Source organism: Aphis gossypii, chromosome 3, assembly GCF_020184175.1.
Source record: "Aphis gossypii isolate Hap1 chromosome 3, ASM2018417v2, whole genome shotgun sequence".
Lineage (NCBI taxonomy): Eukaryota > Metazoa > Arthropoda > Insecta > Hemiptera > Aphididae > Aphis > Aphis gossypii.
Window position 1 is genome coordinate 8,280,339 of NC_065532.1, and position 14,994 is coordinate 8,295,332.

Below are 14,994 nucleotides of genomic sequence, written 5' to 3' on the forward strand. Positions count from 1 at the left end.
TTTAAATATTGTTAATTCACTAAAATAAAAATTATTCAATTGATTATTTGTAGAGATAAATATGTTTTAAATTAATTTTTATAAAATATATCAATATTCATAAATGTAATTTACAAAACTATTGATAATTTATAAAAAATAAACCATATTATATAGTATGTACTATTTAGTATAAATATATAAGGTAAAATAGATTATATTTTGTAGACTATTTGTATTGTCTAAATATTTATAGTGTTTATGATAAAAATTATAATATAAAAAAAATACCTATCTACAACATATTATATATTATTATTAAAAGTTATGATAATAAATTGAATATACTATAATTTGTTTAAATTGTAAATACTATTCAAAGTATTACATGACTATGTAATAAAAATATAAAATACAATTTAAATTATTAAAATAAAATAAAATGGAACAACAATATTATTATCGTATGTATGATCTGTATGCATTTATGTCAACATTTGATGAATAATACTAACTAATATGTGATTATTATAATTAATAAGTATAATGTATAAATGTATAATAATATGCAATACTAATAAGGAAATAACTTCCAAATAGATACATATTTTACAACTGCTATGTTGCAATACGTTTTTGAAAATCATATATTAATTTACTTACTTTCCTTAATATAATTTATAATGGAAATATTGTGAATATGTGAAACATACTAAACACTTACTTATAAATTTAATTTGTAATACTAAAAGATATTAAGATTTAAGGTTATAAAAAACCTTGGGTAAATGTTATTTATTTTCCTTAATGTTAATCACTGAGCTATACTTTAATTTTAAATAATCATCTATTTTCTATATTTAAGTTATAATTAATGATGGCATTATATACAATATTATAATGAGGTACAAACATTAAAAACATAGAAAATTAATAAATGTAATGAATTATGTTTTATGTTTAAAATGTCTATTTGATTGGATAAGTTGTATAGTATAGATTATAGAGTATAGATATAGATTATAGACTATACAATTAAGTGCTATAATATTACCTGTTAAGCCCTGATTTTTAAAAGATTAATTTTAATATAACTTATTTATACTATTTTGTCCAAAAATAATTATTGTATTCGTAGGTTGTATAAAATATATTATGTAAATAAACGAAAAACAAAATTTTACATTAAGCCTCCGGTAAATCTAATAATAAAACAGGTGCCGCCTGTAAGTCGGCCACCGTTGAGTTTCAAAGATCATTAGCCAATATTTTTTTTTTCATTATTTTTATTTATACAGTATATTTTTATGTTCATTTTTACTCCCACCCGACAATACTCTTAACAGATTTCCCGCGGTATTCAAAAAAAAAACAGTATCGCGCACACTATTCAAACTGACGCCGAATCGCGCGCGCGTGGCAAAAACGTTCATCGCATACCGTTAAGTTTCGTTTCCGGTTTTTTTGCACTCAAATATCATTTGTGTTTAAAAATAATTTTTAGTTAATTTATATGAATTAATGATTCTATGATGCGAAATAAAAGCAAAATAAGTCCACAATTCAGAGCTGACACTAAAAAAGCAGGTACCTATGCTATTTAATTAATTAAGTGTATTATTGAAAAGAGAACCCAATAAAATTAAATTAATCCAACCTTAATCAATCTCACGAATCTAATTTGAATTAAAACTTTAATAAAATTGCTAACCTAAAATATTGTGATTAAAATAACCATTATATCATGAATAAATTATTTATATTATATGTTCAACCTGTACGATCATACTTTGATTGTATGGTATTTACTATTTTATAATAGGTGTACTGCAATATGTGTTATAAAAAATTATCACACAAATTCATTAAAATAACTAATATTACGAAATGCATTTAATAACAAACAGGTACGTTTGATTTTATTCCTAAACATCGTTATTCGTTATTATTATTGTTTCTAATAATAATTTGATGAGTAAATATTGTTAAAATAATGTTTTAATATTTTATCATTGACTTCTTTTTTAATAATACACACAGACAAATATGAAATAATAAAGTAGATACCACATTTAAATATTATAAACGGGTTGTTGATAATTTAGTTTTTTAATTGGATTTTTCAATATAATCCATCAAAACTAGTATATACCTACTAATTACCTAGTTAATAAGTAAACCTAAATCTATAGTAGTGTAATTTTTACATTAAATTACATAATATTTGGAAAACCGACCTTTATAAAGTTTTAAATAATTTAAGTTTGCCTAAGTTGCGTATTATTAAAGTATACAAATCATCATATATTTTAGAACAAAGTCAATAATGTAGGCATGTAGGTACAATAAAATATCAAAATACTTATAATATAGTGTAAATCATTTTGCCTAGACCATTTGCCGTCTTACTTATCTACAAAAATGAATTTGTAATTAATTTCATAATATATCTTTTATTATTAAAACATAATGATGGTGATGGTATTAATATATTTTAAATACACATATATTTTATATTAATCGTTAAAATAAGACAAATAACATATATTTTTTTTTGTTCTAACTACATAAAAATATTTTCTCTATATTTATGTTTAATGTGTAACAACAATTATAGACTATAGTTATGTTAATTTTCAATGGGATAGAACATAACTTTTATAAAATTTAGATCATTATTCCATGTAATAAAATATTTTTTTGATGACATTTTTATTTATAAACATAATATAATTTCAATATTTATTGATATTTTACAATATCGATTGATTAATATAAATATTTAAATAATGTTTGTAAATGATACCCTATTTCTGCTTATATAAATATAATTCAAATATTATTGCTTTTTGTTAATTAAAATATTAATGTAAACATATTATATTTCTATAGTATCTATTTTTATTAGCCATAAAAAATTACATTTTTGACTATTTAATCTGTAACACATAATTACAATATTTTAGATACTTTTCATATTAGTTATTACCTCAGCTTTCTTAAGACAAATTTTGTAAGAATAAATTACATAAAATATGTATTAAACCATAAAAAAGATTCATTATGATTGCTAAAATCCAAAACCGGTGCCAGGAAATTTAACTATCAATAATAAATAAATTGCGTTACTTCAACTTTCGTTTATATATAAATTGATTTTTTTTTTAATGCCAAATGATATTACCAAATTTTTTTGACCCCATTACAAAGTAAACATATAAAAAATATCTCATATTATAATAATTAATAATATTATCTCATTATTACACAGGCTCCTCGTCTTATAAGTAGATATATTTGTTTTTAATATAATATACTTCACCATCTGGCACAGGCAAGTTTGACCATTTGCCAATGTGTGTTTCTTTTTTCAGTCTTTAATCTGTCCATTCGTTTGAGTGTGAATCATTTTTTTCGCCTCGTGCGTTTTTTGGCTCTAGATTACAGTATTATATGCAGCATGCACCTATGTGAGGCGTGGGTGTTTTAATATGTACTCGTATATATAAAAAAAATATGTTATAAGGCTATCAATACATGCTATAATATCGTATGTTATAAATTTATAATATATCTATTGTATACCATCAATAACTATTACGATTCACTGTTACACTTAAGATTTTTTAAACGAAAATGTAATTATTCATTTTGTAATACATCACTGATGCGTAATATATTATAATATTGTTGATGTATTAATAAAGCTATGAAAATATTTTTTTTATTTTCATTAAAACAATTTTACTAAAAGTGTCATAAACTCATAAGTAAATGGCTTATTTTCTTGAAACTATTTTTGTGAATAAACCATTTTTACCACATAAAACATATTAATATAACTAACACAAGTATTATTAGTGTGATTTGTGCTCAAGGCTTGTGTTGTATTTATATTTAAGAAAAAAAATTAAAAATATATATATAATATGTATATTAGATAATATTCCAATAGTTAGTAACTAATGTGTATAATAGAAAGTAAAATGTATTTATTTTATTACCTATTATTGGAGTTTACACGTATTATATCCGTATTTAAAAAAAATTAAATTGTATTAATTAAATATTATTTAAATAATTTTTTCATCAATTTTCATCAATACTAATGCGTATGATGAAAAGTAAACTATATTTAGCCGTTGAGTTTATTGTATGCATAATTTGTATTTTTTTAAAAAATAAGACTGCATTAGCTAATATTATGTTAGTTGTATAATTAATTGAGTTATACTTGATATATTAGTATATTACCTTATTTATTGTGATTAATAACTGTTTTTAATCCTTCAAATTATATTTAATCATAATGTACTCACTTACGACCAATATAATAATGAATTACAATTGAAGTCATATACATTTCTGAATATTCATATCGTGCTAACTTTTTAAAATTTGTCAATGAACAAATATTTAAAAAACAACATTATTTTAGAATACAAATAATAATTAAAACACACCTGTAGATTGTGACCCAATCATTCAAGTTCTCCGTGTACGAAAAAACATATGTTTTAATGTTACTACCTATTGAGTGTAATATTAGTCAAGCAATTTAGTATTATGTATAATGCCTTAAATGGTAAATGTGCGTATACGGTTCAATAATTGTATTGAATAAGTCCCTCATTGACTAGTTATATTATAACACTATAAAATTAAAGCATGTGTGTTGTTTGTGACTTGTTAGAATTAATTTCATTGTTGGTGTTGGCCCTAAGACCTCATAGAATCAACAATAAAAATGATTGTATTTGTTCAGGTGTCTGGTCACCAGAACTAAAGCATAAATCATTGGACTTGGAGAATATCTCAAGAAAAGTAGAAAAAAATCAGCCATCACGGACCGAACTTCCTCCAGTATGGACACCCAACTCAAGCCCGACACCTGAAAGAAAGTCTTACAAGCCAGTCAGGTTCGAATCGCCAACGTTATCTCGAAAAATAACCAATGAAGATACTAAAAAAGTATTAATATTAATATTTAATTACTTAATTAATCAATAAAGAAAAGAATTTAAAAATATTTACATATTACAGGCACCTCCAAAACCACCAGTTGATTTACCTGTATTGAGCTCTCCGTTACCACCTCCTCCTCCTCCATTACCGTTGAAAATACAAGGTAAGAAGTATAAAATATTTTAACTATATCTTTTGAACATTATTGTTTTGCACTTGGCACATAACTTAATCACAATTTTGGTGGAAGGCGATGAAAATGTTCATAGCACGGACAGGAGACTTCCAAGAGTTCAAAGCCCTACTGTTACGCTCCTTCAGAAAGCAAGAGGTATAACATACACAATTTATAGTAAACAAATGCATTAATAATAGTATTTATGAGTTATTATAACAGTAATACCAACAAATGTTAATGACTATTTTTTTTCAAATATCTTTCATTGTTGTGCATAAAATTATGCTAAGTATTTAATATCATACCTACTACAATCATTAACTAAATTTATTTTATGTAAAATGATTGTTAATTAGGTTTAAATTAAAGACTAAAGATGGAGCTTAATAAATTTATAAGGAAGAGCTTAACTCCGATTCTGTTGTTCATAAGTTTTGTTATATACATCGAAAGATACACGTATAACTACAAATAAAAAATTCTAAAAGCACCGAAGGGGTTATATTATATTTGATAGACTTTAGCCTCAAAGATTAGTTCATATTTTCTGTATAATAATTTAACATCTTAGTAGTGTTCAACTTGTTAATAATGCCTAAGTTAAAATTAGGTATAAATAAATATTAAATATGTAAAAATCAAATTAAAATACAGTTTTTCATTTTGATTATTAATATACTTAATATTTGTAAATAGGTTGTATGCTGTTCTACAATGTTCAAATAAAGTATATACATACATATCATATACTTTTTGTTTTAGTAATTTATTGTGTATAAGTATATTACTGTGTTAAGATATAACTATAGGCACCTACCTACCTACACAGAATTTAATATTTCATAAAAACTACGTGTACATGCTACTACTTGTGATTATGTATTATCATTATTTACTGTTATGAATTAAAAATGATCACTTAAATTATAAATTTCAAACGCATTTTTGAAATAGCACTAATGCACAAAATGAAGTTATTTGAAATGTATTCTTTTTCTTACCAGTTTAATAAATTAAATTTCGTATTGGCTAACTAAACTTATTATTTTAATTTTTTTTGTCAATTATTTTTATTCATTAATTTAATAAAAACCTACAATGTAATACAGTCTAAGAAAATTCTTACAGTGAATTGATCACGACAAAAATTATTCTTCAGTTATTGATAGTGTATTGAATTCAATGCATGAAAATAATTACACCAAACATAAAATACTTATGTATGTATATATTTATTAAAATAATAAAATATAAAAGTAAGTTCATTGTATTACGATTTTACATATTACAATTAAATAATGATCGTTGAGTATTATTTTGTTTGGTGAACTAAACATAATACAATTCGACTACATTTAAATGGTTTACAGTGTCCTTATATTCTAAATTTAACTATAATATTAATTGTATAATATATAATATATAAATAATAATATTTTACGATAGATTATATCATGAATATTGAATATTAATCATTGTTAGGTATATAAAGATATTTTTATTTTTTAATCTATCTATATTCTATAGTACCTATTCAACTATACAATCTTTTTCATTTTGTATCTCACCACACTTATGCATACATCACTTTTAATGAATAGTTTGTATTTAATAATTTCATATTTGATTAACTAATTATTTATGACACAGAAGTAATTAAATAATGTTGATGATATACGAATGAATGCGTATGAATGACTATGATTAGTTTAATTTTTTTTTACGTCATTATAGCTGTGAATATCGAGAAATTCGTTATATCAAGCAATCAAGAGATGTACGATAATAATTATTGATATTTATATTTACAGAAGGACAGTTACCAAAAGGCTCTGCATACCTCATTTCAGAAGAATATAATATGGACAAAGAAAATAAAACAAGAGGTTCTACTATCAAACGTAATGTTGAAACACAAGAAATAAGTAAGTAGAATTATATATAACAAAAAAAAAAAAAAAAAAAAAATAGCACAATAAATTATCATAAAAGTTATTCATACTTTTATTTATAGTTAAATATATAAATTAATAAACACGTTGGAAAGTGGTGGGTATATTATCATATGAAGATTTCTAAAATTTAAAAGTTTGATGCTTTAACACTTTCAAAATGTACGCTAAAGTTACATAATATGCACGTGGGAGTGACTCGAATGACATTGTAACTCTGAATAATTTAAGACATTTATCATTCACATGAACACGTGATTAAGTTATTTAGATAAGACCCGTTTATCGTAGAGTGTCGAAAAGTGTACTATACCTACTTATATATGCAACACGTATGTTTATTTTATTCTAAAATTTTATAAATGTTTGTTACCTCAATTCGTAAAAGCACAAGTTCTATATTGTTATTCGATTTTATAATAGATTTTTTCGATTTATGTTTAGAATATGCTTCAAGGCGCGAGTATGATAGTCTGCAGTCGGACGAGAAAAAGCAAAAAAAAATGGTCGAAATCAGTCCAAAAAAGTACGAAGGTATTGGTCCGACAACTAAAGAAGGAGTTCCAATTGTTTTAAGATCGGTGTGTTAAATATTAAATTTTGTTTACAATATATAGTTATTGATTTCTAAGTTTCTAACATAATTTAAGTACCATAGATTAGACGTTTACTATATAGATTCTATATCTATTGGCCATTTATTTTAAAAGAAAATCTAATTCACTAAAAATTATTGTTTGCTAATATTTAATCTAAATTCAAAAATATTACTCATTAGTAAAGCATTTTTCTAATGTCCATAAAAAATCATTTTTGTTTTATATTTTATTGTTTTATAATAGAAACAAATTAATATTATATTTTTTGCATGTTTAAACATTTTACATTTATATTATACTGGATTCTTTAATTCGTTTTTAATTATATGGTTAATTAATAATTGTATAATAACATTTTTTTTTTTTAGGAAATTAAAGAACCAAATCAACCAAAATGGTACAAGCAGATGTATGAGTCTTTACATAAGTTTCAATCTGATGGCAAGTATTTTATATTGGAAGTTTTAATTATTTTTTTTAATTTATATAATACATACATAATGTACATTTTGTTTGAATTTAGTTTTTAAAATTCATTAGATTGTTACTTACTATCGTCTATCATAATCAAAAAAGAATACACATTTTATCTATAATGATTAAATATTTTTATAACTTTAATTTGACAATATTACAGATGAAGGGGTAACAGTACGATACAAAACATTATCGCGAGGTGATAAATATATACAATTACAGTTTGTTATTCAGTAGATGACTGTATTGAAAAATGCTTTTCTTGACTTATAATTAACGAGAACATCAATTTTTTAAATCAATTTTTTTTTGCATCAGAATTACAATCTGTTTATAAACGGTGTTCTATTATAACTATAAAAATATTTTAATAAAATGTTAAAATACTACTTTGTTTAACTATTATAGCTTGCTTAGATTTCAAGAATAGATACTTTAATTAATTTATTATAATTAAATATTTATTGCAAATATACAAAACTAACATTATATATTAATACGACTACCATGGTTGTTGCATTTTGTTGTAAAAGTTCAAGCATTATTAACTATGTTGTATAGTACTTATTAGTATTTATTATTTATTTAAAAAAGTTTATAGGTAATAGATAATAGGTATAAATAATATTTGTTTGTAACCTTCTTCGTTTAATTACTCGTATTAGTTATTATAGATATTGTAAAATGTATGCATTAATGATTTTATTGTTAGTAAATAAAAATTTAATTTTCATTTTTTAGGACCTAAAGCCAGAAAAGCTGATGGATATTCATCAGAACCGGAAAAGGGGTATGAATCTGATTTCGGCGAAAACAGGCTATTTCAAAATTTAGATGGCGAGTATATAAGAAATGTTTCCATGAGAAGATCGTAAGCATGAATAGTGGACTGTTATAATTACAATTGTATATTTTTATTGTAAATATGTTTACAATTTAAGTGTATCACCTGTAAAATGTGGTCAAGACAGATACAAGAATCAGCCAAGACCAATCGAAAATTATGAACCCGGACATTCTTCGATAGCCGAGAAAGAAACGAAACAATGGTGGGATGAGGTTATGAATACTTTTGAAGGGGTGAGTCAAAGCCTTATTTGTTTGGCAATAACGTACAAATATAAATGTATTTTCTTAATTTTCAGGATTCTGAACATAAAATCCCCCCTACTCAAAATCGGTCGTCATCAAAAAAATCAAATTTGGCTCAGTGAGTAAATTAATATAATTAATTATTTTCTGATAATTTTAAATAACGGTCATGTTTTTAGAGCTTTTAAAGAATCTGGATATGATAGCGATTCTACATTAATATTCAAAAGGCAGGAAAATCAATCTCAATGCCTTTCACCAACCGAACAAAAAACTGCATACAAAGTAATTCAAAATGGTGGAGAAGTACCATTCCAGGGCTTACGAAAAACTTTTCCTGAACGACCAAAAGGTTAGATTATTATACCATTATAAAAAATAAAATAAGTTTGAGTTATTCTATATGAATCACCAATACGCACATTAATGTAGTATTAACTAATTACACAAATATTTATCAACATGACGATATTTCGTTAAAGAGAAAAAACATGCATAAATTCAATAATACATATAAAATATGAATACAAATTTTATATTTGATTATTCGACTAATAGTTAAAATATGTATTTAAATTCTATAATTATTTATTTTGTGTATTATTTAGAAATATTTTTATTGAAAGGTATTTATGAATATCGTTTGACGTATATTCGTACTTTGTATGAAGTTTTATTTTTGAGATTATGATTTATTGTATTTATATGCTTGTAAATGGAAAAAAAACTAAATGTATTTTCAGACCTAGGTCTCTCGTAAAAGAATTTCAAAAATACGTAAAAAATATTTTAAAAGTTATCAATGATAACTTATCAACGTTATTATATTTTATTCTTCAATAATAAACATATAATTATAGACACGTTCATTACAAAAGTAGTACGATATAATACATACTAATGCGTTTTAACTAAATTTTAACTACTTACCAGTTAATAAATAATAACCTTAAAAACCTTTATAATATACAATAATAAATTTATAAACAGCTCACCAAATTAAAAAAAAAAAATGTAAAGGTACACTTCAAGTTAAAAGCATATATATTAATATTATGCTATGAAGTATGAGTGGTGATGTTATGCACTTTTCAAAATAATGTAATAATAAGTATGTTTACACGTACCTATGGTATAACCTATTTATAATTCACCAACCACTTAAATATGTAAGAAATTCTCATAACAAAAACAATTTTGGTTGCACTAAATAATGATGCACGGTCTACTTTTTGGGAAATGCTGTGAAAATTAATGGAAGCACTGAAATGTTTTGATAAGTGCAATTTAATCTTTAATAACGGGATTACAAATAGCAATTATCTACTTGATTGGGTTGTACTGCACAAACATGAAGCATCTGGATAATAGTTTTAAATAATAAAATTTGATGTGTAGATTTGGAGTTGGAGTATTTGCCAATCACGTCTCATTTAACTAAAATTCAAATTATGAAATTTGATAATGAAGTTATTCATCACCCTTGGAAGGAAGTCACTTGTTACCCAGTATTTTCAAATTTTAAGAGGACAGCTAAGTCATCGGCTAGTTCTACTGGATCAGCTCCTACTCCTCCTCGACGAGAATCATCTCGTAAAAATTCTAGACTTGAGCGATGGACTAAAGGCGGTGACATAGAATCTAGTGTCGAGCTAAAAGTTCGTAAATCAAAACCCGAGACAGAGAAAAGATCAAAAAGTTCTAGTGTAAAAAGTTCTACAAAAATATACAATAATGATCTTAAGAAGGAAAAAGAGAAGTCTCCTAAAGTTACAATTGCAGTACCAACAAAAGGAAAAGTGCTTCCAAGATGTAGTACTTCGTCAACAAATTCATCAGAATCGTCTTTACCTAAAAAAATTAAATCATTATCAACTCCAGCTAAAAACATCCCTGTTTCTAAAAGCACCCAGAAAACAATTTCAAAAGAAAAAGTACTAAAAAGTAATTTAGTAAAAACTAATAGCGGAAAACGGCAAAGCAAAAAAATTGAACTTGTCAAAACATCAGTGAAATCAAGTTTAAAAACCGAAAAAGATGAAAAAATTAATGAAAAACAAAATCAGTTTGGAGAAGAATTTTTTCAACAATTACTTTTGACTGATGAAAAGAAGAAACAAATTCCTAAAATAAGTTCAATCAAGGATAAAGCAAAATCTAATGTATGTCGTAAAGGAAGCAAAATAGACATATATTTATCAAGTAAAAAGCCTGTGTCCGAATCTAAATTTAAATCTTTTGATAAATATCAGTCTTCTGGCGTAACAGAATGGGATCAGTTTGGAGATGAAAGTGTTGATTTTTTGAAAGGCAGAAGTGCCAGTGAACCACCTTCGCGGTCTCCATCTTCTCGTCGTATTAGGAGTTTTCAAGCACCAGTAAAATTGATTGAAAGTGTAACTGGTATCCGCAGATGTCAACGGTCTAAAAGTGCTGAAGAACCTATGGAGAGAGTAAAAAATGCTGCAGTCGACTATGAATATCAAACTTATGTAAGAGAGTTAAGACACTCCAGTAAGAAATCCGAACGTTTTAAAGAGCTACATAATTTTTATTGCAGTTTGGAAAGATTAGGAGAATTAGAAAAAACTGCAGAAAATGCAAGTAATAAAGTTAGAACACGTGGAGATTTGGTGGATTATGATAAGTGGAAAACCATCCGGGTTAAGGAAAGAGCTGAAACTGAAATAAAATCATTGCATGCAAAACTTGAAGATGTTCAAAAGTCAAAAGATGTGCTATACAAGACAAAAGATCCTGAAGAAATACGCTGGAAAGGAAATTTAGATCGTGGCTTGAGAAATAAAGAAACTTCAGTTACTGATTTGAAACGAAAATTTCATGCTATAGGGATTGATACTTATTGTAAACCAGAAGTTAACGTTTACAGGCCGCTATGGAGAGGAACTTCAGTTCAAGATGTAGCTGCATCATTAAAACACATTACGTCATCAAAAAGAGGTCGCCCCGTATCAGAAGAGAGGGAAAACAATTACACACCCATACCTAGAAGATCGAGTTCTAGAAGTCCTTCTAATATTGGTTGTCGAATATGGAGTAGTCTTTCTATGGAACAATTGAATCGACTCAAGACACAACTTAATGAAGTATATAGTACAATATCTGACATGAAAGGAGAAAGGATACCGAGAGCTATACAAAGAACAAAATTGAAAAACGATTACGAAATTGAAGTAAATGGCAGGGTAAAGAAATCTGAAATCAGTTCATCATTGTATATAAGATCCAGTTCGATGGGGCCCTCTAGAAAAAAAGATAGAGAAGAAGTTCTTAGAAAAGCTGATTCGATAGGATCAGTATGTCTAAGTGAAAATGAAAAAAAAAAAATTTCTAAAAATATTAGTAATGAAGTGTTAGAAAAAAAACAAAAAAAGCATTCGGGAAATATAGTAATACCCAAAGAAACCCTCGGAGCTGTTGCAGCAGTAAAATGTAAAAAAAATATTCCTGAAAGTGTTTCACCGAGAACATGTTACTCTATAGACGTATCCGAAGAAGAATCTATTGCAAAGAATTACGAAAAAAACTATTTATTGGTTTTGGCTGATAATGAAGATAAGAAAAAAATGATTACTGATTGGGCAAATGGCACTAATGTTAGTGAATCCAGCTCATCTGCTTCTACAGTTATACACCTTGGGGCAAAGAAAACAAACTTACATTCATCTCAAAGTTTTTCATCTATGAAATGTATTTTTGGAGAAAGAGATTGTATGCGAAAAATATTATCTCCATCACCAGATCGGTGTTATGAGTATTCAAAATTAATAAAAAATGGATCTGTTAGAAAGCTCTGTAGGAAATTTGAAAGCTTCGATGATCTTCGATTTTTGCATACTCCAATTGAATCAAATACTTTAAAAAGATACAAGAGTGACCCAGAACTTAACAGGAATATTATAAGATACCATGAGTATGGTGATGTGCAAAATCTAAAAACAAAATACGAACGGTGCAAAAGTCCAGTGCCTAAATGTCCATTAAGACCAGACAATAGACTTATGCCCCGTATAAATGTAATTAGTAAACTGGCGAGTCTTCAAGACAAATTAACTAAAGGTGAAGTAGAAAGAATAAGAATCATGTTTGAAAATAGAAATAGAGCATTTATGTTGGGTCAATTTTATACTTCTACTCCTGACTTGAGAGAAGCAAGAAAGATGATACCATTTTTAGACTGCAATTGGATGGCACACAGATATCCTGAACCAGAACCTTTTACCAAACCAAAAGCGAGACCTAAATCTGCATCACCAGTTAGATACAACAGAAAACATCATCATCCTTCTATTCTGAAACATTCAAAACACGATGGATTTTTAAGTCAACCATATAACCCAGAAGCTCATAAGCCCAAGTATAGGTGGACACCATCTTGGAATGGTGTTTGGACTCAGCAGCCAACATTACCACCGAAACCATCAATCGTTAAATTTAAAGGTGCAAATTTTTATAAAACTATTCACAATAACCTTAAAATGCACATACGTTTTATAATAAGAGCGTAAGTTTAAAACCTGACTATTTTCAATGAAAATAAAAATAAGTCCAAATAATTCATTATAGGTATTCCTTTAAATATAGAATTTAGGTGTACTGTATAGTAAATAATATTTTAAAAGCTTATATGATTCTAAATATAAACTAAAAATACATAAGTATTTCCCAGCTTTATTGTTTTATCTTTAACATGATAGTTATAATAATGGTGTGTTAAGGTTGGTTAAAATTGACTGACGAGATTGTTCTTATACTATAAGAATAGAATAGATGCTGATTATTTTATAAAATACAAAGACCACCCAACGCTTAAACAATAATAGGCAGATATACCGTGTACTACTCTAAATAATCGCTTCCCAATAAATTAAACTCAGAAAGTCGTTTGTATAATATATTATAAACTAATATAATATTAATATCGTAGACTTAAACGATATGTAGATAATTGTAATAACCATTTATAATGAATTTGATTTACGGTTTCATTACATGCGAACAAATTAATAAAGCCAAGTCTTGAAGAAATTGAAAGTAATTTTAAAAAGTATCTACGCTCCATTTCGCGGCACATCAAAAAAAAAAACAAACCATTAACGTACCTACGAGAATTAACCTTGGCAAGGTTCAAGGCTACTAAAATAAAATCCAGATAGGATTCAAAATACCCAAATTCCAGTACCTATATATTATTATATAGCACGGGTGAGTGAATACATTATTGTCACATTCTTCCACGTTATTGACCCCGATCATAATATACAAACTACAAACGGCAACTATCAGACGAGAGCGCTGCGATCGCCTGTAGCTCGGTCTGTCCCATTACGATTGTTTTGCCGCCGAACATGTGGTAGTGTGTATTCGGCTTCGGATGGTGCTGTTTGTTCGGTCATGGGTTGAGTTGGGTCAATGCGTGTTTACATTTATCGCCGCCACCCTTCGTACGATAATTCCATTGTAATAAATTCGAGTTTCGGGTGTTATGGCTGGCGATGACATGAAAAAACCGCTCTTATTGCCAGCTAGAACAGTCAGTTTAAGGAGGATTGTCGTCAATGGTGACTGTAAGTACTTATTTAGTACATATATACTATTAGCAATAAAGCTAATTTACAGACTAATAGAAATGTAAATGAGCTGAAAGTTCTTACACGAACAGAAGGACAGAGCTTAAATGGTTTTGGAGGTCAATTTGTAATTTATGGACTAGCTTAATGACGAAGACAAT

The 14,994-nt window shown here is 26.4% G+C and overlaps 1 protein-coding gene across 8 annotated transcripts in view; it reads left to right on the forward strand.

The window, feature by feature from the left end:
* Nucleotides 1-14,994, forward strand: part of LOC114133142 (uncharacterized) — a 52,701-nt gene that overhangs the window by 28,105 nt on the left and 9,602 nt on the right. For 6 of the 8 annotated variants that reach the window (XM_027998791.2, XM_027998789.2, XM_027998796.2 and 3 more), the window contains 12 exons: nt 4,745-4,950; nt 5,023-5,107; nt 5,195-5,275; nt 6,934-7,047; nt 7,519-7,655; nt 8,042-8,114; nt 8,311-8,349; nt 8,892-9,021; nt 9,092-9,230; nt 9,296-9,360; nt 9,422-9,594; nt 10,641-13,703. In XM_027998791.2, coding sequence (XP_027854592.2) covers nt 4,745-4,950; nt 5,023-5,107; nt 5,195-5,275; nt 6,934-7,047; nt 7,519-7,655; nt 8,042-8,114; nt 8,311-8,349; nt 8,892-9,021; nt 9,092-9,230; nt 9,296-9,360; nt 9,422-9,594; nt 10,641-13,703 — 4,305 coding nt within the window. The remainder of the gene's footprint in view (nt 1-4,744; nt 4,951-5,022; nt 5,108-5,194; nt 5,276-6,933; nt 7,048-7,518; nt 7,656-8,041; nt 8,115-8,310; nt 8,350-8,891; nt 9,022-9,091; nt 9,231-9,295; nt 9,361-9,421; nt 9,595-10,640; nt 13,704-14,994) is intronic. The other 2 variants (XM_027998794.2, XM_027998792.2) reach the window with 2 other exon arrangements.